The sequence below is a fragment of the Zymoseptoria tritici genome, chromosome 2 (assembly GCF_000219625.1).
Source record: "Zymoseptoria tritici IPO323 chromosome 2, whole genome shotgun sequence".
Taxonomy (NCBI): domain Eukaryota; kingdom Fungi; phylum Ascomycota; class Dothideomycetes; order Mycosphaerellales; family Mycosphaerellaceae; genus Zymoseptoria; species Zymoseptoria tritici.
Genome location: NC_018217.1, coordinates 3643251 through 3668393, shown reverse-complemented (window position 1 = coordinate 3668393; position 25143 = coordinate 3643251). Strand labels below are relative to the sequence as shown.

Genomic DNA, 25143 nt, shown 5'->3' with positions numbered 1-25143 from the left:
ATGGAGCTCGAGTTCGGCCAAAGGTGTCTTCGTGGCCGTGTGGTTGGAGGTTGTTGCAGACCCGGCAGACTCCGCGGTAGCCAGAGGTCAGATAGCGGAAGGTCGACTTTGAGGCCCATATTGTCGCATGTGTTGCGAATCGAGCGATTTGGAAGGCATTGCTGGCGATGTCGCGAGCCGTTTGCATTGTGCATGTCCTTGAGGTTATCGCATGCAAGAAGACTTTTGATCAAGACCCAACGCTATTAATAGCTCTTGAGCTAACTAGCCGAGATGTTCGTGGGAGCGCAGAGCATGTGTATAGACCCCACGAGGAACAGTCCCACGAGGATGATGAGACTGCGACCAGACTGAACCATTGCCTGCCAGCCTGCATCCGACAACTCCTCCTCAATACCCCTCAATCGGACCCTGCCACCCTTCCTCTGCCAGAGCCTGCTCATCGCCCAGTTCTTCCTCCCGGCTGATCTCCATCTTCTCCAGCTCTCTCGAGAAGTAGTCCATCTCCTCCTCCAACATGCCCTTGTCCACACCCATCACATCCGTGAAGTTCCTTACATTCCACCAATGCGTCAACGCCCGTAGACTCTGCTCCAACGGCAGCGCATCCTCCACCGTACCATCCACATCTCCCACACATGCACCGCCCATGCCGCCTCCGCCGCCAGACAACCAGTCGTCTCTCAACTCCGCTGGAACAGAAAGCCATACTGCTGTGATGATCTTCATGTTTCCTTGTCGCCACTTGCGTCCGCAGAATGGGACTTGTGACTTGAAGAGTTTCAGAGTGTAGAATCGCAACTGCTGCACAGGAATCTTGAGCGTCTTCTTAAGATGGTTGGAACTCTTGTAGCTCACGAGCAGCAGTGCGCGATGGGTTTTCCGGCGGGTGACCTTTTGCAGCACTCGGAGATAGTTGATCGCACTGAACATGTTGCGGTAGGAGTAGTTCTTGAGCAGGGATGTTGGCAGTGGGGTTTGAGCGTAGCCAAGCTCGTCGATCTCGGGCGGATGCGCGAATTCGCTGTCCTCGAAGACGGGAGAGAGGATGGTGTCAGGGTCGGCGTCGCGATTGCGTTTGATAGGTGGAGGAGCAGCGTCGTCCTCCGAGTCGGATGTGGGAACGCCGTTGGGTGAGATTGAGGTTGTTGGTTCGGGGTCCGCTTGGCGGGAGGTGGATTTGCAAAATGCGAAGAAGTTGCGGTCGGAGCGGTCAAGTTTGTAGTGGCATGCTCGGCCAATCTCTTGCGTTTGCCAGAGTTTGAGGATTAGAGGAACGTAGTTGGAGTCGAGGAGGAGTTGGGTCATGTACTCGTATTGGAGGATGTGGGTGACCTTGAACCATTTTAGCAGGAGGAGGAGAATAGCGCTCAGTGCTTTTGCGGCGATCTCTTGCGTGCGCAGTTTGTCGAGCTCTTCTGCGGTATTCTCGATGCCGTCGGAGTGGCCGTTGAGACCATTCTCGAGAGGCTTTGAGCCATTGATGCCGTTCACATCGTTGAACTGAATACCAGCTTGCAGACCATTCTGACCGTTGCCTTTTGTGACCAGGTCGGTGACATTCTGCAACACTGCCTTGAGCAAAACAATGACAACGCTCTGCAAATGTGGTAGTGAGTCTCGGTAGTACTGGCTGACTTTGTTCAGCTGTCGCTGCTCGTCGGTCAGCGGAACTGGCTGTCCTTGCTCGACGGTGTCTTCGGGTTTTGCCTTGGGCACCAGTTCGAAATCGTCATCGACGGGCAGCAAGTCATCCTCATCCGGATTCTTCCACCCTCGTTCTTGCTTCATAAAGTCGACTCGAGCTTCCCACAGTTGCTTCATACCTCGAGTTGCTCGCATACGTGTAGCGAATAGCTCTGCGGCCTCGAGAATACTCGCTGGAATGTCGGCACCTTGCCACTTGCGGCCAACAAGTGCATCCTGCAATTCGGTGCTCCCCTTTCCTCCCAACTCGTTACTGCTGGCGTCGAGGGGAGGGTACAAGAATGGAAACATCTGGTTCGTTTGGTAGTTCTGTTTCTTTCCGGCCTTGCCAGGACCGGCGGGAGATGGTGGAGGTGACGGAGCAGGCGTAGCGATATGCACAGGCTGATGCATGATCGACGCAGTTCCTACTGAAGGAGCTCCGGTGAATGCCGAGTCAGACATGGCAAAACTCGGACGGCGATGCTTCAGTGGAGGCAAGATGCTGTTATTCTCTGGCTCCAAAGGAAACAGTGGCGGTGGAGGCTGATAGGCTGGATATTTGGAATTGATCTCCTGTCGGAAAAGGTGGTAGTCCAATGGAGAAGCCGTGATGATCGGCTGGCCTCGAGCATCCATCTCGTCGGGATTCTCCCGGAAACTCGCCTTGACCTTTTCGACATCTTGTATGCCTCCAAAGGATGCAAGAATCGCCTTCCATGCGAGGAGCAGCATCTTCGTCAATGGGACGGGAGATGATTCATCCCAGCGTAACCGTCCGACGATCTGTGTGATATAATTGAGGAAGCTCGGCTCCAATGCGAGGACATCCCCTTTCAAAGCCTGTCCGTTGCCTGTCGAACGCGCAACCTCGACAAAGAGATACATCAGCGTCAGACAGCACCAGAGCTCCACACTCTCGTCACCTCGCCTTGCTTGGGTTTCATTCCGAGAAGGTGCCTCAGGAACAGTGCTTTGAAAGTCCCGTTCGCACATCTTTCTCAATGTGGAGTAGATCGTCCTTAACCCATCACACGAGTGCAGAGTGTCCACCATGGCAACAATCCACTGTACTTGCAAGCTTGAAGACCCATACTCATCAAGCCTCGAACCACCAAAAGTGCTATCCGAGAACAAATCTTCCAATGCACAACCTTCTCGACGACCAGCGGTCTCTTCCCATACACCCAGACCAATGTATGTCAATATCATGAGCGCTTTTGTGACCTGCTCTTCGTCTGAACCGTCTTCCAGCACTTTCATCCACTTCTTCGCGAACGTTCTCCTTGCATCCTCGGTGATGTCCAGCCAGTCATGCTTCCCATCCCCCGAACTCCTCCACTCATCGTTGAACACTGATCTGCACTTCCTCAACTTGAGCTCCTCGTCCTCACTATAGCTGAACCACTCTTCCAATTCGACCGGGAATGATTGGGAGTCTCTGTAGTCAAAGTCGTAAACCTTCTCGTCGTCCGCCAGCTGTTGTTTCGGAGTCGGCTGGCTTTGAGGGAAAGTACTTCGTATACGCTTGAGATCGGCAAGCGTAAGACTGTCGGGAGCTTCTTGCGAGAAGTCGATCGATTCGGTGGCTACGGACTGAACAGGCGGCGCTGGAGGCGGTTGCTGAGGTGGAGGTGCCGAGTTCTCTCGTGTCAAGCCCGGTCTCGCGGGCACAGCAGCTCTTGTCGCTGGAGGATTCGGCGTAGAGTTGTTCGCTGCATTATCTCCTTCAAGCTTGTGCGCCGCGTTGGGCCTCACTCCAGCATCCTCATCTTCGTCGACAGGTCTGAGCGTGGGACTCGACTCCCCTGCCGCTGGGAGGTCTGGGTTCTCGACTTCGTCCATGGTCGCGTAGGCTCGGTGTCATTGAGTGCGGGTGCTGCTCGGGTTACACGTCACGTGTTCTGGACAGATTGAGACATCACGGTCAAGATACGTGCTTGCGAAGGTAGCGCAGCCTCGAACAAAGCGCATGTGTCGAGGAGTGATGCTGCAGAGGTGAGGTCGGATGGAGCTGCCAGGTGAAATGGAGCTTCAATAATTTGATACAATTTGAAGGGCTCACAATCAATGTCGGAAGCCAGAGCTTCGGTTTTCTCGACGAAATCTCGACCTTCTCTCCTTCCTCTCTTCCTCCAACCCTCAGGCCTCAACGTCCTGCGACAACGTCCTGCGTCATCGTCTGGCGACATCGTCTGTCGGCTGCAACACACGAGCGTTCACTGTCAGCATCAGCATCGAATGAGACACTTCACTGCCGACACGTAGAAGAGCCGTCTCGCCGAAGATTTCCAGGAGAAAGAGGAAGCCAAAGCTCAATCGCACGAACGTATTGGCCAACGTGGTCTCCGACTTGGACGTCGTGGTCTCCGACGACCGCAATACTACCATCACGGTATACACGGCGTACTCTCCGCTGTCTTAGACAGACACCACCAAGTATTGCTAGTCACTGTGCCAATGCACTATGATGATGCAGGTTCGCTGTTTAACGCGGACAGCAAGACAACGACCGTGATGACTGGACCCGGGAAACAGATTTGGCGACCCCCGAAGCGCCACGCCGATGTTTCGCCAGGGGGCGCCGAGCACTAAATCAACCACACTATCGCCTTGAACCAGATTCGCCATGGACCAGATTGAACGTGACCATATACTGTCTCGGCCGCACTTGTGCACCGCGAACAGGACACGCAGACGGACCAACTTCCTTGACGGGACCATAATGTTCCAATGTCTCACCAAGCTTCATCCGCGATGACCACGAGCACCTCTGGAGCTCGCGGTCGCTGGTTCGTGGAGGCGGCTGAGAAGACTGCCGCTCGTTTTATGCGATAAGGTGGTTCATGACTACTGCAAGGCAATGCAGCCCTTTGTTTCGAATGCTGTGCAACTCGTGCGTGGCTGTCACTGCTTCCTACAGGTGGTATATGAAGCCATGGCGCAGTCCATACTGTCTTGCTTACCACTCTCGAGTCACGCCGCGTGTGGGGTCTCCGCAGCACTCCAATGGCTCCTTTCTTTTTGCCCCATGTACTCGGTCCATCATACTATCGACCGGGTCTCGCGTCTGCCTCGACGTCGCCCATATCGGACCGACATGTCGCCAGTCGCTTTGAGCACAAACACTGAACACTGTTTCACTGAGTTGACACTGAGCTAGTTCCAGATATGGAAGACACGGTGTTGTCCGTGGTACGATGATTGGTGTCGGTGGCTGGAATCTGGATGATTCAATTTTCCTCCAGTCGCTTGTCCATCTCGGTTGGCAATGTATACCTAAGCGACGTCACCATGTTTTGGATAGATTGCGGCAGGCCAAGAGCAGATGGGCCAGAACATCGCATATAAAGAGCAGGTCTGTTTCCACCATTCGAGCATTATTCAAAACATCACCTTCTCAACTCCTCAACATCACCGGTATCATCATCACCACCATCATCATGCATTTTTCCACCTTCATCTTCACTTCCATGGCAGCGGGCTATGCCAACGCATTCACTGGCCGTGGAACCTTCTACGGAGGCAACGTCCAGGGAGGAATGTGCTCCTTCGCTTCCTATACTCTCCCGACTGGCATCGACGGCACCGCTATCAGCAAATTGGACTGGGCGGGAAGCGGAGTCTGTGGTGCTTGCATCAAAGTCACTGGCCTGAGAGGCTCGACTATATCAATGGTCTGATCACACTGCGATACACATCTTTCACAGAGCATACGCTAACTTTCAACCAGATTGTCGACCAATGTCCAGAATGCCCACCGCACAGCCTCGACTTGTTCCAAAACTCCTTCGGCAAGATTGACGATCCCCAGAAGGGAATCATTCAACTGTCGTGGGAATTCGTCGACTGTCCGCTCAACGGTCTGATTTACTTCCGCATGAAGGAGGGTGTGTCGGCGAACTGGTTCAGCGTTCAGGCGGTCAACGCGAGCAAGGTATGTCGGTCCATCTCATGACGGTTGACCGATGCTGACAATACTCGCAGCGTGTCAAGGACATCCAAGTCAGCACCGACCACGGCGCTACCTGGCAGAGTGGTCTCACTCGGATGGATTACAACTTCTTCCAGAAGTCGGCTGGCTTTGGAGTCGATGTAGTCGATCTCAAGGTGATCAGCATTGATGGGAAGGAGAGGATTGCGAAGAACTGCCAGGTCATTGGTGGGAATACCTGCAATGCTGACGGTAACTTCTGATCGATGGATGGCGAAGGATGGTTCAGAGGGTAGTCATGGCCCGTGGTGTTTCGTACACGCAGGAGGAAACGAACGAATTGGATGATTTTGACGGTTAACGTGGTTCAGAGGGTAGTCATGGCCCGTGGTGTTTCGTACATAGATATGCAGAAGGAGACGAATGAATTGAATGATTTTGACGGTTAACGTTCAAGGATAGCAACCTGCATGTTGCTTGCAGATCCCTGCCTCTTCTCTCGTTGCCGATAACACAGTTGCGAGACTTTGTGCCTACCACGTAGACATTGTGCTGTTAAGAAGCCGTTGCAGCTTAGAGAGCGGGACGCAAGTGACTTCCACTTCACGGATGGCACACTCACACGGGTCTGTAGACGACCTGTCATGTGTTGAGGAAGTGGATGCGGTCGGCGGGATGTTGTGTTGTCCGCCGGGGACCTTGATATCGGATGCTGAGATATCTTCAGGCATTGCCGGCCACGAGTCTGCGTATCTTGAGAGCAGACCGAGACGACAACTGGGACTTCTATAGGCAATCGAAGATAGTGCCTTGGTAAGAGCACCCTGAGCCTCAAGGACCTCATGGAACTATTCCCATGGCTTTTCGTAGGTCATCGTTGGGATGAAAAATGGCGACAGAGAAAATAACACGGAAGACATCCTCATCTCTGTACATCATAGCACAGTAAAGTCAAGCGCAATGAAACCATAAGGTATCGTTGTTGTTGAAAGTGAGGTCTCAAGTCTGCGTTTGAGCACGTTGCCTGAGCGGAACAATTCGGCAACCAGGCGAGGCAAGCACGATGCACGGGCCCTCTTCTTGGCGAGGAAGGAGACAGTCGGGCAAAACGAGTACTCTCTACGACTTCACAAGCAACAGCTCCACTCACCACCCCAACACATCCTCCTCATCACCGCAAAGATGCTGAAGAAGTATGTTCCATCATATGCAACCCCCGGATGAAGGCATTGGAGCTCCCAACTGACCCGTCACAGCGGCATCGCTCGTGCTGCCCGCACCCAGGCGCTGCGCAGACCTTTCCAGCAGCGCGCATTCCAGCCAAAGACCTTTGCGCCCGCCATCGCGCACCGATTCGCCTCCACCGACGCCGCCAAAGACGGCAAGGTCCACCAGGTCATCGGTGCCGTCGTCGACGTCAAGTTCCCAACTGGTATTTGCCGCCCGCGCGCAGATGAGGGATTCCGCCATCTAACACCTCGGCAGATGTCCTCCCACCTATCCTCAACGCCCTCGAGGCCGAAAATGGTGGCCAGAAGCTGATTCTGGAGGTCGCAGTACGTGGAAAGAGATGATATGAGGTGGTTTGGAAGAGCGTGGCGCTAACGCGGATTGACAGCAACATTTGGGTGAGAACGTCGTGCGATGCATTGCTATGGACGGAACCGAGGGTCTCGTCCGTGGACAGAAGGCCACCGACTCTGGCAACCCCATCATGGTGCCCGTCGGCCCAGGTGTCCTCGGGCGTATCATGAACGTTACCGGTGACCCAATTGATGAGCGCGGCCCAATCAAGCACGACAAGAAGCTCCCCATCCACAGCGAGCCTCCCGCTTTCACCGATCAGTCCACCTCCGCCGAGGTGCTCGCCACTGGTATCAAGGTCGTGGATCTCCTCGCCCCATACGCGCGTGGTGGAAAGATTGGTCTCTTCGGCGGTGCCGGTGTCGGAAAGACTGTGTTCATTCAGGAGCTCATTGTAAGATATATTCGACGGAACAGGAACATGGACAGCAGCTAACACGACGCGAAGAACAACATTGCCAAGGCCCACGGTGGTTTCTCCGTCTTCACTGGTGTCGGTGAGCGTACCCGTGAGGGTAACGACCTGTACCACGAAATGCAGGAGACTGGTGTCATTCAGCTCGATGGCGAGTCCAAGGTCGCCCTCGTGTTCGGACAGATGAACGAGCCCCCAGGTGCCCGTGCCCGTGTCGCTCTGACTGGTCTGACTCTTGCCGAGTAAGTACAACCAAAGCAAGAAGCTTCTGGCCATGCCACTAGTTTCTTGTATGATCTGTGAGAGCAGCGCTGATCTGGTTTCAAAAATTTTAGATACTTCAGGGATGTAGAGGGACAGGACGTGCTCCTCTTCATCGACAACATCTTCCGCTTCACCCAGGCCGGTGCTGAAGTTTCGGCATTGTTGGGCAGGATTCCGTCTGCCGTCGGATACCAGCCAACTCTCGCCGTCGACATGGGTGGTATGCAAGAGCGTATTACCACCACCAAGAAGGGATCCATCACCTCCGTCCAGGCCGTGTACGTGCCCGCTGACGATTTGACTGATCCCGCTCCTGCCACCACGTTCGCCCATTTGGACGCCACCACTGTGCTTTCCCGTGGTATCTCCGAGTTGGGTATCTACCCCGCCGTCGACCCTCTCGATTCCGCTAGCCGCATGTTGGACCCCCGTATCATCGGACAGGACCACTACGACACCGCCACCAAGGTCCAACAGATGCTTCAGGAGTACAAGTCCCTCCAGGATATCATTGCTATTCTCGGAATGGACGAACTTTCGGAAGCCGACAAGCTTACCGTCGAGCGTGCGCGTAAGATCCAGCGTTTCTTGAGCCAGCCTTTCACCGTCGCCCAGGTCTTCACTGGTATCGAGGGCAAGCTCGTTTCCCTCAAGGATACCATCGCCTCTTTCAAGTCCATCATGGCTGGTGAGGGTGATGACCTCCCAGAGGGTGCTTTCTACATGGTTGGCGACTTCTCCGAGGCACAGGCGAAGGGCAAGCAGATTCTGGCCGATCTTGAGAAGTCATAGATGGTTATCGGATGATGCATTGAGGGAGAGAAGGAATCAAGCTCGACTAAGCGTTTTCACATTGTACAGCATACAAGCGCTGCGGGAGTGAGAGGACGAGGCAGTTGAGATAGTGAAAAGGAGCGTGTAAGCGTAGATCTTGAAAGCGTTTCCTTTGTCAAATGTGGAATGTCGTCTTGTGTGAAGTTGCAAGTAGTTCATGCCTATTAGCGGCAGCGTCGCGTTGCGTGGTTCAACAAGTGCATTTCTCGGCTTATGCCCATTCGCCGCCATGGTCCTGGAGCAGTGCTTGCACCGTGACTTACATCAAACCAATGGGACGGGCTGATATCGTAAGACAACACGTCCGCGAACAGTGAATGGAGAATAGTTGGTGGAATAGACATGGCGACTTCCATCATTCGCATTGTCTCCTGATCATGACCAGACTACTCTGCTTTGATACCCCTTCTAGCAAATACCGATCTACCATTCCCGGCGCCTCTAACCCCAACACTCCGACCTCCAACATGCAGCTCCTCCACCGCCTCGCTCCTCGCGCCAGGCTCATCCCTCCAGATCTCCACCACATCCCATTTACCATGTTCCACTGCCATCGCTGCAACCCGTTTCGCTTGCTGCAGGTCGCTCACCTCGAACAGACAGACTTTCGCCTTGACCTGCTCTGCAAGGCGCCATAGATGTGGGTAGAAGGCGTCTCCGATGGTCTCATCATCGCCAGAGGAGGAAGGAGTAGGACTGGGCGGGACGAGAGCTAACTTTGGTTCGAAGTTCCGCACAGAACGAGTGGTAGTCCGCAGATATGCTGAAGGGGAGATGTACGGCGGATTTGAGATCAGAATATCGAAAGTCGGAGGTTCCGTCTCCCCACTGTATAATCTACCGAGCGCTTCGTTCAACGGAAGTGGACCTGATGACTCGGTTGATGGAGAGGAAGCAAGGATATCAGCTTGTACGAATCCGATCTGATTCAGAGACCTCGTTCGCTTGGAGTGAGCAGTTGGCTGTGCACGAGCTGCGTGTGCGATTTGATGGATGAGATTCTCGCGAGCGACAGAGAGAGCGCTGGTGGAGATGTCGACGCCAACCAGCTCGAGGGTTGTGGATGTTGAGGCGTTGGAGGTGTAGAGTTCGTGATGGAAGAGGAGGGGAATGCAGCCGGTTCCTGTGCAGAGGTCGAGAACGCGCAGGGTGGAGTTGGATTCGTTGGTGAGAGTCTGGTCAGATGCCAGGAGGTTTGCTAGGTGAGAAATTGATGCTGCTGTCTCTTGTCTGTGAACAATAGAAACGTCAGGCTCAGTCGACGGGATGGTTAGGGTTACACATACCTCGGAATGAGAACTCCTGGTCGGCATCTGATTTCTAGATTACCGAAAAACTCTGTCCCCAGTATGTACTGTAAAGGCTCTCCTCTGGCACGCCTTCTCAAGTACCCGTCAACTATCGTTTCATGCTCTCCATGGCCCAACTGCTTTGACACGCTCACAGCGTGCTCCTTCAACCATCGGAGCTCATTGCGAGCTGAGCCCAAATCTCGGCAGACTGGGATCAATGGGACTAGCGACTTGTTGATTGCACGAGCCTTTGCGAACACTGATGGATGTATACGAGGCATTCACGTGAAGGAGTGTAGACTGCTGCCATTCATTCACCAAATCGAAGTAAAGTCGGATATGTCTGCCTCAGGCTCTTTCTCGTGGCGGGGCTGCCATCTTGTGAAGACGAGAGGGTCCAAGCGGTTCGTTCCTTCCAGTCCAGACTTCGTCACTCTGCCGCCTCTTCACCTTGCTACAACACCCGCCACATTTCGATTCATCACGGTCGCCTTGCACAAAGCTTTGGCGTCTTCTACAAAACTCTCACCGACCCCGGCCTTCTTCCTTCAATCCTCATCGAACGTCGTCAACGACTGAGTCTTCAGTTTGCCGCCACGCTCTCCACCGCACTCATCTACGACCAAGCTATCCGACAGGAAGCTCTGCGCACTGCGCGAACTACCCATCATGCGTCTTACGTTCAAGGACCTCAAGCAGGCTGTAAGGCACTCGAGCGGCTGTCAGTGGTATCAGCGGAACATTCTAATCAGAAGCAGAAATTCACCATCGATGCAGAGCCCTCCGAGACGATTGGGACCTTGAAATCGAAGATCGAATCCGAGAAGGGATGGGAGACATCAACGCAGAAGCTTATCTACTCCGGCAAGATTTTGCAGGATGACAACACTATCGAGTCGTATAAGATTGAGGAGAAGGGTTTCATCGTCTGCATGACCTCCAAGGTGAGCGCAGGATACGTCCCGGCAATGAGCGCGCACTCTAACACCATTCTCACAGCCGAAAGCTCCTCCCACGAAACCCGCCGAGCCAGCTACACCTGCACCAAAGTCGGTCTCCACTCCAGCCGTCCCAGCAGCGCCCGCGCAGTCCGCCCCATCGAACACCTCTCAACCGCCCGCAACTCCATCTCCTGCCCCAGCCTCGGCCGCCGGCAGTGAAGGCACCTCATGGAACGATCCCTCCGCGCTGGCTCTAGGTGAGCAGCGCTCCGCCGCAATCGCCAACATGGAGTCAATGGGCTTCCCACGCGATCAGATCGATCTCGCTATGCGCGCCGCCTTTTTCAACCCAGACCGCGCCGTCGAATACCTGCTGAACGGCATTCCCGCGAGTGCGCAACAGGAGGAACGTCAGGCCCCACGCCCTGCAGCTCAGGCACAAGCACAAACGCCAGCCACACCCGCTACGACAGGTACCGCTGCTCGTTCAGGTGGCGATGAGCCGGTGAATCTCTTCGAGCAGGCTGCGGCTGCTGGAAGAGGCGGCGCAGGAGCTGGACGTGGCAGTGGAGGCGCTGCGGCTGCGGGAGGATTGGGAGCTGCTCTTGGAGCTGCAGGCGCAGGTGCCGGTGCTGGCGGAGCCGCGGCCAACCTTGATTTCCTCCGCAACAACCCACAGTTCCAGCAACTTCGTCAAGTTGTTCAGCAGCAGCCTGGAATGCTCGAGCCGATCCTTCAGCAAGTTGCCGCAGGTAGCCCTCAGTTGGCGCAGATCATCACCCAGAACCCGGAGCAGTTCATGCAGTTGCTCGCTGAGGATGGAGACGACGACCTTGCTGCACCACCAGGTGGCTCAATAGCAGTGACGGAGGAGGAGCGTGATGCCATTGAGCGTGTGAGTATTCGCAATCACACTTCGAGACGTATCAGCACTAACATTACAACAGCTTTGCCGCCTCGGCTTCGAGCGTCAAGATGTCATCCAAGCCTACTTCGCCTGCGACAAGAACGAGGAGCTTGCCGCCAACTTTCTCTTCGACCAGCCCGATGAGCCCGATGAGCCAGGTGCCCAGTAAGCAACTGTTGCATTGGGGAGCGAGCGAGGTGAAATGGTCACGGACATTTGATCATCAAGCGGATTTCCGAGACCAACGATCATGAAGCGTTTGTTACATGGAGCGTTCGTTGCAGAGATACTCATGTCCTCAAGCAGGAGAATAGCATCTTGTTGCGGAAAATCGCAGCAATACGAGTGTTTGCTCTACTAGGGTAGATCAGCTCGTTACGCAGAATGTAATGAAAAAATGGACATCAAGTTCACATGTGTTTTGTTCAATGACATCCGTTACATCACTTGCAAGTCGTGGACTGCATCTCTAGCGTGAATTCGGCCTTGCTGATGTCTAACAAGACAGAAGAACAACGCCCGCGACTACTGACACACGGCTCTTCTGCGCTTGGATTGCCATCATTATAACAACTTCGTTAATCACATCGATCTACAACAACTCTCATTGTCGCCTCAGGCCCAATTCGAGAGAAGTGGTTGGCTTCGACTAACCGCATCGGGTGGTAGCCCCACTCTTTCTCGATCATTGGTCCAATTCCGTAAGTACACGGACCGGCAAAGAACTCAAGACAGATCAACTGGTTCACCTTCCGAAAGGTCGAACTGTATATCGGAATATCGTCGCAAGACGATGGTCTGAACACCACTTCGACTGCACTTCTCATTGTCAACAACTCTGTTCTTCAACACGGCTGATGGCTGATTCTTTCTCATTGAACCTCCTCCTGCGACCAAGGAACGAGCTCGCCATCATTCACGGGGCCTGAGGTTTCGTCAACGACCACTGTTACATCTTCCGCCAACGTGCGCAAGACTGTTCAGATCACCACAACCCGCCAGCAACTGGTGGGCACTTCCAGGTACGTTGTTTTGAGTTATCGCTTTGTTCTGTCATAATGGACAGGCATTTTTACTGTCGCTCTTGCACCCGATCCCTCCGCAGCCTTGCTGGTCTATTCGCCGCACTCCCGGCATGACAGTATCGATCAGCAAGGCGCCGAGGAACAGTCCAATTGCTACAGTCATTGCCAGTCAATCCTGCATCCATTCACCAACGACTCCCATCCACCCGCAGCAATTGCTCGCATTGACCATTCATCAACGCCGGTGTTGCGACATGTGGTGTGTCCAACACAAGACGCCTGGTTTTCACCCAGCTTTCTCGTCACCCAACGTTCCTCCGACACTGCCATCTTCACAATCAATCAGAATGACATCAACGAACAATTCACTGACACTTCTCCAGATCTGCCAGTGATGAGTTCCAAAACACTCGTTCTCCCTCCTGGCAAAGCAGCCCGTCGCAGCGATCCCGGCAAAACCGGTCGCTTTGTGCCCTCGGAACCTCTCCACATGACGACTCGGCACGCAAAGAAGCGCACTGGTCCTGTTGAATCCGGCACTTCCATCAATGGCTCTGTTGAAGACGACGAAGACGACAGTCCAAGAGGTTCGCTCGACGATGGCCGTCCAACGACGGCGCTCAGCCTTGGCAGCCAAACTTCTGCAAAGTCAAGGCGGATTTCTGTAAACTCCACGAATGGTGCTGCGGATGTCAAGTTTACTTTCGGATCAGGTTCGTCGGCAGGTAAACGACGGAGAAGTAGTGAGGCAAAAATGGACGGACCAAATGTGCAGTCTACCTCACCGTCGAGGAAACGAAAACGATCATCGCCCACGCCTTCGGAAACGAGGAATGCATCTCAAGAGATGCACACTCCTCCAGTACAGCCTCGAACCTCCTCACGCGACGACAAGTTGGATGAACTTATTCAGCCGGAAGATGTCTCCGACCGCCACTTTTCGCAACAGAGCTCACCTTCGGACACGCAACGAGTGGCTGGTCTTCCGAGCTTTACACACTCGACGGAATTCACTCCAGCAGTCTCTGAGGCTGTATCTCCTGCCTCTGAAGAGTACGAGCCTGTAGACATCTCACCCACCAAGGATGTCGTCATGACCGGCATTGAACCTGAGGCGGATGCAGACGAGCAAGACGATGTCGATGACGCCGATGATATAGCGGAAGCTGACGATGTGGACGATGCCGAAGATGTGGGCGATCTGGAAGACGGCGACGAGCATGCAGCCACATACAACGGCCAAGCTCGAAAACGAATTAATGGCCGACGACGAGCCGACCACCCACAGCCAAGCATCGAAGCGGCTATGCGACGACAGCTGCAACTGAAGGCAGCATTTCGAGCCATCACTCGTACTTTAAAGCCTGTGCTCGCTGAGATTGCCTTGAAGACTGTTGAAGACCTGCAAGCCAAGCCGGATCTTCACGAGCAGGTCCCGGAGTTTACTGGTACGGACGAGTACTATGGTATTCAGGAGCTACTCGATCAGACGTTTCAAAAACGCAAGAATCAAATCATGGCTCAGGCGAAATGGAATCGGCTGCATTTACAAAGAACGTTGGAAGCAGAGCAGACGGTCCGCGAGGAGAGGTGCAAACTCTTAATTGAGGACTTGCGCGATCTTGAGTTTGACCGCTTGGAGCACAAGAGTCTCACCATTGCACGACAAGCGCAGATGACGGGTGAAGATACCGCCTACGACACTCAGGACGAAGACGACGATGTCATTCCGAAGCCCAAAGCCACTACCCACCGCTTTGATCGGATACGAACTATCGATGCTGCCTACGACTCACGAAGCCGCAAGGCCATGGCTACTGAGCAGGCCAGCGATGAGCTCCACGCTCGGGTCAGGATGACTGACCTGTTGCGCGGACTTTCTGAGGCGGACAAGAAAGAAGTCTTCGGCAGCTTCACGGTCATGGAGTCTACCGTGCGCGATGCAGCCGACGCGCGCTCGGACGGCATCATCACCACGAGCACCCTTGCCGCGGCTGCGACCCAGGTCGAGGAGATTGCCAACAGACCAAAGATTCCTGTCATTCGAAATGAGGATGCGACAGGACTGCAAATGCTGGGAGGTCTGGCTTCGCGGCCTTCTATTCGAGCAGTGGAACCGCCGAGACTTAGAGCACCTCCTGCTTTCTTGGGTGGTCATCCTGCGATGGGAATGCAAATGCCGCCTCCGCCGCCGATTCGACCAGCTGTCGCGTTGGAGCGCATACTGGATGAGATTCAACCGAGACCAGCATTTGTTCCAGCAACCCCCGAACCATACAACCCGTTCACGAGTCCTTCGATGCCCTCGAGGAAAGCCAGCCTTCCCGAGTCTGCGCATAGGGAACAGCCAGTGCCGTCGCTAAGTCCGAATGCCACCAGGGCTGGAGCGCTCCCGCCACTGCTGAACGCCATCAATCAGGAGTCTACGCGCCGTTCGATGCCGCCACAGCACTCGCGAGGCAATTCTTTCGATCGCATCCTGAATCAGACAAACCCGCTGCCGTTCGACAGACCGGACACCATCGGCTGGACGAACTATCAGCGTCCTGGGAGCCAGACGAAGCACTCGAGGAATCCCTCGACAGGATCCATCCATGAATGGTCTCACAGTGGGCCTCTGAGAATTGAGCGTGTTGGACAGAAGGAGCCTGAGCGCCCAGCTCAAACGAGTCTGCCATCTGGGCCAGCCACACCAAACCTATCGGCCCAGAAGCAGGAAGAGGAAAAGAAAGAGGGCTCGCCGTCGGATGTTCTACTGCATAAGAGTAAGTCGAAGCAACCCGAGCCGCCCAGCAGTCCTGGCGCTGCAGAACCTCGAAAACCACAGGAGAAGGCCGCGCTGGAGCCAACCAAGGACACTACCAATGAGGCACTCAGGGAGGTCATCGCAGATACCGCAGCCAAAGCTCGCTCGCGCGCCTCCTCGATCAAGTCACAATCCACATCTCGGGACTTTACACCTGATGCCAACACGACTAGTACGACCACCACTGCGGGAGCTGCTGGGGAATCCGCAAATTTCCACAGAAGCCAGCAAAAGAGCTCCATGGGCCAGTTCTCCATGAAAACGAACAAATCTCAACGCAACGGCAATTCTCGCAAGAGCTGGAAAGAAGCTCTCAGTCAAGGCGGACGAAGATCCAGTCAGGGTCAAGGCAGCGAGGTCACGGACAGCAAGAAACCTTCAATCCATCGGTTCCGCCTCAACACGAATGTGGAAGCCACTCCTCCTCCTCCGGCACCCGCTCCTGCTACTACGACGTATGCTCACTTCCCCGGCGAATACTATTCCATGCCCCCTCCTTCGTACGGCCCTCATCCACCTCCCTGGCATCCCTCTTTCGGTCCTCCTCCTGGCCCTCCACCGCCTGGCTACCCATTCCTTCACGGCTTCAACCCTTACTACGAACATCGAAACTCCTTTCCTGGCCCGCCACCAGGCAATCGCCCGCCAGGCCAACACCACCCGAACTGGCCACCAAACCCTCAATCTCCACTCTACGGCCTACCACCAAGTGACGTGCAACCTCCTCCTCCAGGCACAGCTGCAGCCGAGTGGCCTCGTCATGGACCGCCACCACCTCCTCCCGGCTTCCCAGGAACACCGCTCAACCCGTCCCGCGATCCTCGAGGCACGCCTTCATATGGAGGAGTACAAGGACCCCAATTCGGCGGCCAAGCCATCGCACCCGCTCAACCCGCAAATCTCGATCCGAGGCTATTCGGCGGAGCACCACCAGGGAGTGGAGGAGGAGGACTTCCAGCTTTCGCGCAGCAGGGACGAATGGAGAGGAGAGTGAGTGGAGGATCTGCGGGTGGTGGGAATCGAGGTGGAAGCGGAGGACCCAGTGGTGGTGGCAACGGTGGAGGTGGGAGGTCGAGAGGGAGGAGTGGGAGTGGGAATGGTGGTGGAGGTGGGAGGAGTCGGAAGAGGGCGCAGAGTGATGGCGTGGGAAAGGCGAAGTTTCAGCATTGGCAGCCGAAGTAGAGAGGAGGGCGGATGGAGAGAGTGGACATTACTACGACTAAAGCGAAAAGCGGGCGAGGTTGGATCGATGGCGTTTGTGGGGCTTTCTGATTTATGGAGCAGCATCGTGGTCTGAGGTAGACTACACGGCGTATGGATGGGATGGGAGGCATACACTGTATATGCCATCCCTCGGCGAAGGGATCGGAGTCTAGGTCTCTCGGAGCTGCTGTAATTCAGCTTTCGGCATCCTGCAGTGTAGCAGAGAGCATGAATGAGATGCATGAGCCTTTCGAGTCACGTCGATCAACTGTCAGTGTCGTTCTAAGACTCCGAGTCATGTCGATCGACTGTGAATTCCAGAGCTTCGGTTCCAAGACTTGCACGTCTATTGAAGTTTTCAGTATCGTGCGAATGAGGTTGTCCGTGTACTGCGCGGACTGTGAACATCCTCGTTCGCATCCTTGTACCTTTTCCTTCTCATCGACGCTTCCAGACTCACGAACCCTGTCTTTCACCCCACGTTCAATGAATACACACCCCGAGTACGTCCTTCGGACTTGCTCCCGACCGCTGACTTCAGGACAGCGAGAAAGATACAACGACGATCGTTACTCGTCGCGGCTCAGCCTCCTACGTCGCTCGGCAGCCGTGAAAGAGTGTAGAGTGATACACAGGGTAAGTTCGCGGAGTTTCAGAGTCGAAAAATGGCAACATGACGTTGATCGCGTCTCGGGATCAATCATCGGAGCAATCCTGTTCATCTTGTGCTTGCGTACGCCGCTCCATTCCGTGGGGAGTACCAACACAGCCCTTCCACCTCAACGAGCAACACCACTCCTTCGTTCTATCGCCCTGTACAAACCCGACATTCGTTCAATCGATCGAGCCACAAATCCATCCCGATTAAGGTTTCCCGTACCTGCATCGATCAGCACCCGCAGCTCCATCGCGGCCCGCCTGCCGAGACAACCGAGATTGGCAATAGTGGATGGTGGAGGAAGGCACGCGAAAGGGAAACACTTCCACGGCGAGGGCGACGACGACTCCTTCTCTTTGTGACCTCGTCGAGAGCAAGGTCGCTCTTTCACACTCTCTTTTTTCAACCACACCTTCCTTATACACGCGGATCTTCGGGCTTCACTCTTTTAGCCTGAGCCGTGTCACGTTCTTTTTGATAATACTCCGACGAGACTACTGCTAGGAAGACAAAGGAAGGAAAGGAAGGATACTGTAATTGAGAATAAGCGCTGCGCCATACGAAGAGAGGAATCCGGATCTGGACGACTACGCTGGAAGGTACGTTCGTTTTTCTCGCGCGCGCGCAATATTCTGGTTCGGCAGACCTCGTCGTCGTCACAAAACCCCTCCTTCCCAGCCCAGCCTCTCGTGGCAGAGCGGACGTTGGATTTCAACGGACGGCGACGATGATAATGTCGCACTACGAACATGGTATACAGAGACTGACATGCCACAGAGATCTGAGACATTCCACCGACTACTCTCATCAATATAATCGCCCACCATGGCGTCCCTCCTCCGCCGCGACTCCACCACCCCAAGCGACCCAACAAAACCCTCCAACAACGGAACACCCAACACCCTCACCATAGCCCTAACCGTCGCCGTCCTCGTCTTCGCCCTCACCGCGATAATCATAACAGCAGGCTTCTGGTACCAACGCCGACGCCGCGCTCGCTTACACCAAAACTCCGCCCTTCCCTACGCCGACGAAGAAGACGACCTCTCCACCCACGACATCGAAAAACGTCTCTCCTCCCTCTCCACCACCTCCTCCTCTTCCCGTCAACACCGCCGAGTCCTCACCCGCGCGAGCAAAGACGACGTCTACACGGAAAAGGCGCTGTTCATGCGCTCTCCCAGCCCGCCTGTGAGTCCGATTCCGGAGATCAGGATTACGTTTCCGGAGGAGATTGATGAGGCGACGGGGCAGAGGAAGAGTGGGTGTGTGGTTGTCGTCAAGGTGGGGGAGATGGGTGGGGTGGGAGGGTTGGAGGGTGGGGATGAGGGCACGGGGTTTGTGGGGAGGATGAATGATGGGGAGAGGTGGCAGAGTGTGGACTTGGAGAGGGTGGGAGGGTTGGTGGAGAAGGCGAGGAATGCGCCGGTGAGGGAGTAGAATGAGATGTGTGGACTGTTGAGGAGGAATGAAGTGCTGCGACTGATTGCCGGACACAAAATGGTGGTCGATGCAAGCAGAGGAGGAGGAGGAATTTTCATACTGTCTCTTTTTCCCTAACACCCGACTACAGAACGGGGACGAGATCACGGAATCTGCTGTTTTTATGAAGATTATGACTGGACCTGTTACGGTCGAATCGCGGGTTTTTTCCTCAGCTTTTTCTCTTCTTTGCGAGTTGGAAGAGCGCAGGCTTTTTGATTTGAAGATGACGGGAAGGATGATGTGTTCGTTTTGTGTGTGGATCTCTGGTCAGATTGGTACTCTAGTGTGTATATTATGCTCGTTGTTCAATGGCAGTTCGTGAACTTGTTCGCTGGAGTGCATCTCAATCGTGGTGTGAGGTATTGTTATGATGCACGTCCGTCGCATTATGAATGTCAGCAGGACATGGAATACCAATCTCTTGTGTGCTGTATACACTCTGATCGTTGACGTCTTCGTTGCGGCACTTCTCTGGGTTGAACAACGCCTTGGTGATCGCCAGGGACGGCAGAGCTTCGTGGTGGAGTCGCGAATCTTGAACTTCATCAAAGTCCTCGAGCCACATCTCTACTATCTTCTCATGATCTACCATTGACTCCTTCCTCCTCTCCTTTCTTTCTTTCTTTCTTGATCGCATTTTCTTCTTGTTCATGGCTTGTATATCATAAATCCAGCATATTGCATTCGCGCTTGGGAATATAGAGAGGGACATACACAAAATGGAGACCAAAGAGGGGACCACAGACGAGACGAATGCTCTCTCAGAAAAGGAGATCAACCACCAACGAGAAGTCCAGTTCAAAGCACGGCATTTACTCGTCGTCGCCTTCTTCTTCCTCATCTTGTACGGGTAAACAGTCCTCCTCCTCCCTCACAACTAACACCTCAATCCCAGCATCTTCCACGCCCTCGCCATCTACCTCTTCTGCTCCGGCTTCCTCCTCTCGCGCCTCGTCCTCCCCAACCGCTCCGAATGCGCCGTTCCTCCCACCGACCTCGCCACGATCCCCGACACCGGCTGCTGGCATCCGCAATCTTTCCCCAAAGCCGTCATCATCGTGATTGACGCTCTTCGCTACGACTTCACCATCCCGCACGCGAATTCGACCTCCTCGCCGCACCAACACTTCCACAATGCGTTGCCGTTCTTGCATTCCACCGCTCTCGAGCATCCGGAGAAGGCTTTCCTTCGACCATTCATTGCGGATCCTCCTACGACAACGTTGCAACGATTGAAGGGATTGACGACAGGGACACTACCAACCTTCATTGATGCTGGTTCGAACTTTGCAGGCACGGCCATTGACGAGGACAATCTGGTTGAACAGCTATATCTAGCAGGCAAGAAGGTGGTCCACCTCGGCGACGATACGTGGCACTCCCTTTTTCCCGGCCTTTTCGAACCAAACCTTACACGAGCCTACGATTCCTTCAACGTCTGGGACTTGCACACTGTCGACGAGGGAGTCAACGAGCACCTCTTCCCATTGCTGGAACCAGGACGTCAAAAAGAGTGGGATGTGGTGATTGGACATTATCTAGGCGTGGATCACGCAGGACATCGATATGGACCTGACCACCCCGCGATGGGAGACAAATTACGACAGATGGATGGTATACTACGCAGGATAGTGGAGAAATTGGACGACGATACTGTGCTGGTGGTGCTGGGCGATCATGGTATGGATGTCAAGGGTGATCATGGAGGGGAGTCGGACGATGAGGTGGAAGCTGCGTTGTGGATGTACTCGAACAAGGGAATCTTTGGACGAGAGAGCCAAGAGGATGTCATGCCTCCTCAGACGGCGAAGGAGAGGCCTGTGGCGCAGATCGATCTCGTGCCGACGTTGGCGTTGTTGTTGGGTATTCCGATTCCGTTTAACAATTTGGGACATCCCATTTCCGAGGCATTTCATGGGGATGGAGGAGTCACGCAGCCGGATTATGGCAAGTTGGCGGAAGTGGGTAGGCTTACGGCTGCGCAGATTCATCGGTATCAAGGGGAGTATGCGAAGGCGAGAGGACTGGATGAGGATGCGACGAGTTCGACAGAGGCGTTGTGGGCGAAGGCGGGAGAGGTGTGGAAGGATGTTGGGTCTGGAAAGGGAACGCAGAGAAGTGCATACGAGGCTTTTCGCGCGTATCAGGCGGAGAATCTGCGGATCTGCAAGAGTCTGTGGGCGAGGTTTGACATTGCGAGCATGATTATGGGGATTGTGGCATTGGTGGGCACGTTCGCTGTCATTGCGATGTATGCGCAGGGCGTGAACGGCGATCGAGCAGCGTTGACACCTGCCTTGCTTGGATGGGGATTGATGGGTACGACCGTGGGAGGACTCATCGGCGCAGGCGTCGGATCGATCCCCGAATTCTCCTTCACGCAATACACGGCTTTCGGCGCTGCGATAGGAGGCATCCTTGCGACTCTCCTCGGCTTCTATCCTGCGAGAGAGATCCTCAAGTGGCCTGTGCCGACGACTTTCTGGGGATGGCTATGCACTCTCAGCACCCTCCTCCTTTGCATTGGATTTGCTTCCAACTCCTTCACGATCTGGGAAGACGAGCAACTGCTATTCCTCCTCTCTACCTTTGGGATTTGCATGCTGGCATCCTCTCTTGGACAAGCGGACTACAACGACCGCTTCCTGGGCGCGACCAACTCCCTTTCCTTCCTCTTCTGCACCCGTCTGGCCAGCTTGTCCCGCCTCTGCCGCGAAGAGCAAATGCCCTACTGCATCTCAACGTACTACGCCAGCTCGACATCCTCAACCTCCGCGAAATGGCAACTCGCCATCCCCTTCGCAGTCGCCACTCTGCTCCCATCCGCTATCAAACACTTCTACGTTCGCACACAAAACTACCACGGCTCAGCAGTCATCTGGATCGGCATCGCCATGCGCCTCGGCTTACTCCTCGTCGCCACATTCTGGACGATCGATGCCGCCGACGACGGAGATTGGTTCCCAGACCTCTACTCCAAGTCCACTCTCAAGTCCGTCCGCGTCGTCATCGCCCAGATCGTCCTCGCTCTAGCTTTCGCCGCCGGCTACGGTACCTACATCTGGGCAAGCCCCATGCTCGTCGTCCGGCAAGAAGCCGCCGACACTCCTTCTCCGACAACCCCCTCCCTCAAATCCACCTCCAAACCCATCACCTCCGACGCGGACGCACCCGTCTTGACGACCATCTCCTCCCGCGGCCCCGTCGCTCCTCGTCCAAAACTCATCATCCTCGGCTACGCCAACACCCACGGCACGCGCTACCTCCTCCTCCCCTTCCTCTGGCTCCTCGCCCTCCTCCTGCTCTCCAAACCCATGGGCCAAGGCGTGCTCGCCCTCCTCATGATTTCAATCCTCAACCTCCTCGAAGTCATCGACGCCAACGACCTCCGCCGCTCCCCCATCGGACCCATCGTGCTCGCTTTACTCGGCAGTTTCCACTTCTTCAAAACAGGCCATCAAGCCGCTCTCGTTACAATCCAATGGGAAAGCGCCTTCGTCCCCCTCAAGACGATTACATACCCCTGGAGTCCGCTCCTCGTGGTGGGGAATACTTTCGCGAGTTTCACTCTGTGTACCCTCGCGGTCCCGGCGGTGGTGTTGTGGAAAGTCCCGCCGAAGTTCCCTGGATTGTTGGGTCGAGTGGCGGGCGCGATGGCGACGTATGTGTTGTTTTTCGCGGGGATTGCGCTGGCGACGGTGGTGGAGGCGGGGTGGTTGAGGAGGCATTTGATGCTTTATCGGGTGTTTATGCCGAGGATGTTGGTGGGGGTGGTGGTGTTGTTGCTGGTGGAGGTGCTGGGGGCGGTGGCTGCGGTGGGAGGGTGTCGGTGGGGGATGGGGAGCGTGGGTGGGATTTTTGGGTGGGCGGAGGGGTGATGGGTGGTGTACAGAGATTTGGGACGAGGAAAGTTGGAATTGGACATTGTATGCGTGTCAGGGGTATCTTTGTTGATTTAATTACCGAACGCTACATACAATCATCCCTCGTTCCTTCATTCCCACGCCGTCCCGCGATTCTTTCCGTCAAGCTGTTAGCGGAGACTTCTCTTCTCTGCGTGCGAAAAGCTCAGTCGTTGACATCGGATTCCGGCAGATATCCTCAGAACTATCCTGCTCGGTGGACCCGTCTACAGGCGCCGAATAGCCATCTTCTGCGCTTAGCACAGCTTCCACTGGCTTCAGGACGTTGTCCACGACTGGCGTGACAGAAGGAAGCATCTCCGTGGCGCTTGAGAAGACCTCCGGAAGGCCGCACGACTCGAGACCAGACGCCATCGAAGCAGCACCGCTCTCGTTCAGCACAGTCAAGACTTGTCCGCCGGGTCCTGGACTTGATCGAAGTACAGAGCCCAGGCTCACCCACGCCGCAAAGATCGCGAGGACGAAAATGGCGATATTCCGTTTATCTTGCGCGAGGAGGTAGATGTAATTCCTCAGGAGGATGGAGAGGGGTACATCGGCGGGTTTGTAGACTAGTGGAAGCGGGTCCGGAATCATCGTCAAAGGCAGGCTGCGTCGACTGAACTGTTGGAGGGCTTGCTCCTCAAACGTCGCTGGTCGTTCTTGTGGCTGAGATGGTCGCGGTCTGTTTTGCTCCTCTGCTCGCTTTCCGAGCTCTCTCTCGTGCGCAAGTCGGACTTGCTCTTCGACTAGTGTCCTCATCCTTTCCTCTTCATCTTCTTCCGCCTCTTTCTCCGCAGCCGCATCCAACGCTTTGCGAACTTCCTCGCTTATCCACGGGAGGATCTCGACGTCCACACGCTCCATCTCCTCCCAAGCCGCCGCCCACGCGGATGAGCGCATGAGGCCGTTGGCGGCGTAGATTTTGATGGACCATTTGCTGTCGTTGAACGAGGTTGCCAGACCGGTAGTCTTCACTTGACGCTGGCAAGTGCTGCATGCTTCTGCTTCCAAGCCCGGAGGACTGATGTCAACACCTGAGTCTGCCGTGCTGTGGATACTGCCTTCCCCATCGCCCTCCTCTTCTGACGAAGAGCCGACCGATGACCGTCCAACTCCTACATAATGTCCGCATTTTGTAATCCTCTCTTGTTGCAATTCCAACGCTTCCAATAGTCTCTCTTCCAGTAGTTCATACTCCCCTCTCGGGTGCGGAACCAGAATCCCACGTTGGAGAATCGTGTCCGAGACTTTTGAGCGGAGGAGGTGCAGGTCCCGCAATGTCGTCGGAGGGAGGAGACGTTGCAGACTCGCCTCACTCCAGCGGAGGGAGATGGGCAGGAGCGTGAGATGTAAAAGCACAAGTGGAAACTCGTGCTTCTTTTCTTCCAACTCTTGCTGCCGTGTTTTCCGGGCGGAGCGCGGGGTCCCTGTTCTTGACGAGCGGAGATGAAGGACGGATTGCCGCTTTCCTGGAACGCGGGAGGAGGATGTCGGGGTTTGTATTCGTCGTAGAGAGTCGTGTCGAAATGTCGGTCGCACAGACTGAGGAGTGTACGGGAACTTCTGTGTGGCGCCGTTGTCGGTGTCGAAGACTGTAGAGTCGGGCATGGAGGAGATCGAAGCTGTAGTCATGGCTGATTCTCGTCGGTATTCATCGTCTGCATCGGCGGAAGTATCGGTTTGCTCGCCTAGTGTGTTCGCGGACAACTCCAGCAGCGAGGCTTCGATGTCATCCAGGATGCTGCCATCTTCGTCGTCATATTCCACATCTGGCTCCATTATATCATCAATACCGTCGTACAGCAACATCTTGTCAACTGCAGCTCCATTCTCTTCGCCCACGTCGTCTTCAATATCGCCATGATTAGAAACGTTTCGGTCGTGCAGGGAGGACGTGGTCGCGTCGTTTTCATCGGTGTAGACCTCGAATTGGGCGTGTTTCGGCGATTTGACCCTGCTTGGTCGCGCCATTGGCGCTCCGGCAGCGATAGAGGGTATATCGGAGACGTTTGACAGACGTTGAAGACGTTCGTCGGCATGAGTCCCGAAACGGTGATCGTGTTCGGTCAACGTTTCGCGGTGAAGCGCGTGTCAATAGAGGGTTACTATAGCAACGTAATTTCGACCGAGGCTTGCTGCAAGACGGATAGACCACGCATGCTGTCGTCTTGTCCGAAGAAAGTGTCGCGTTCGGTGCCGTAGTA

At 54.9% G+C, this 25143-nt stretch overlaps 7 protein-coding genes across 7 annotated transcripts; 5 read left to right on the top strand and 2 right to left on the bottom strand.

Moving 5' to 3' along the window:
* Window positions 1-390: 390 nt before the first annotated feature.
* On the bottom strand, window positions 391-3531 carry MYCGRDRAFT_69142 (putative HAM-2, hyphal anastomosis-2 protein; the record flags this gene model as incomplete). The annotated part of the gene is made up of 1 exon (XM_003855160.1): window positions 391-3531. One exon carries the CDS (start codon window positions 3529-3531, stop codon window positions 391-393), a length of 3141 nt encoding a protein of 1046 aa, XP_003855208.1.
* A 1628-nt stretch (window positions 3532-5159) lies between these two features.
* Window positions 5160-5912, top strand: MYCGRDRAFT_69140 (uncharacterized protein; the record flags this gene model as incomplete). The annotated part of the gene is made up of 3 exons (XM_003855197.1): window positions 5160-5363; window positions 5420-5623; window positions 5674-5912. 3 exons carry the CDS (start codon window positions 5160-5162, stop codon window positions 5881-5883), a joined length of 618 nt encoding a protein of 205 aa, XP_003855245.1.
* Window positions 5913-6761: 849 nt separating this feature from the next.
* MYCGRDRAFT_103505 (ATP synthase F1-sector subunit beta) lies at window positions 6762-8841 on the top strand (the record flags this gene model as incomplete). The annotated part of the gene is made up of 6 exons (XM_003855198.1): window positions 6762-6813; window positions 6877-7052; window positions 7106-7176; window positions 7239-7598; window positions 7653-7861; window positions 7955-8841. 6 exons carry the CDS (start codon window positions 6803-6805, stop codon window positions 8673-8675), a joined length of 1548 nt encoding a protein of 515 aa, XP_003855246.1.
* A 262-nt stretch (window positions 8842-9103) lies between these two features.
* MYCGRDRAFT_36358 (uncharacterized protein) lies at window positions 9104-10290 on the bottom strand (the record flags this gene model as incomplete). The annotated part of the gene is made up of 2 exons (XM_003855159.1): window positions 9104-9947; window positions 10004-10290. 2 exons carry the CDS (start codon window positions 10288-10290, stop codon window positions 9104-9106), a joined length of 1131 nt encoding a protein of 376 aa, XP_003855207.1.
* A 178-nt stretch (window positions 10291-10468) lies between these two features.
* Window positions 10469-12284, top strand: MYCGRDRAFT_103502 (uncharacterized protein; the record flags this gene model as incomplete). The annotated part of the gene is made up of 4 exons (XM_003855199.1): window positions 10469-10711; window positions 10768-10953; window positions 11009-11845; window positions 11898-12284. The coding sequence occupies 4 exons, from the start codon at window positions 10679-10681 to the stop codon at window positions 12024-12026; spliced, it is 1185 nt and encodes a 394-aa protein (XP_003855247.1).
* A 5612-nt stretch (window positions 12285-17896) lies between these two features.
* On the top strand, window positions 17897-18989 carry MYCGRDRAFT_108362 (uncharacterized protein; the record flags this gene model as incomplete). The annotated part of the gene is made up of 2 exons (XM_003855200.1): window positions 17897-18148; window positions 18327-18989. The coding sequence occupies one exon, from the start codon at window positions 18375-18377 to the stop codon at window positions 18987-18989; it is 615 nt and encodes a 204-aa protein (XP_003855248.1).
* Window positions 18990-19753: 764 nt separating this feature from the next.
* On the top strand, window positions 19754-22912 carry MYCGRDRAFT_69132 (uncharacterized protein; the record flags this gene model as incomplete). The annotated part of the gene is made up of 2 exons (XM_003855201.1): window positions 19754-19878; window positions 19930-22912. The coding sequence occupies 2 exons, from the start codon at window positions 19754-19756 to the stop codon at window positions 22910-22912; spliced, it is 3108 nt and encodes a 1035-aa protein (XP_003855249.1).
* Window positions 22913-25143: the final 2231 nt, after the last annotated feature.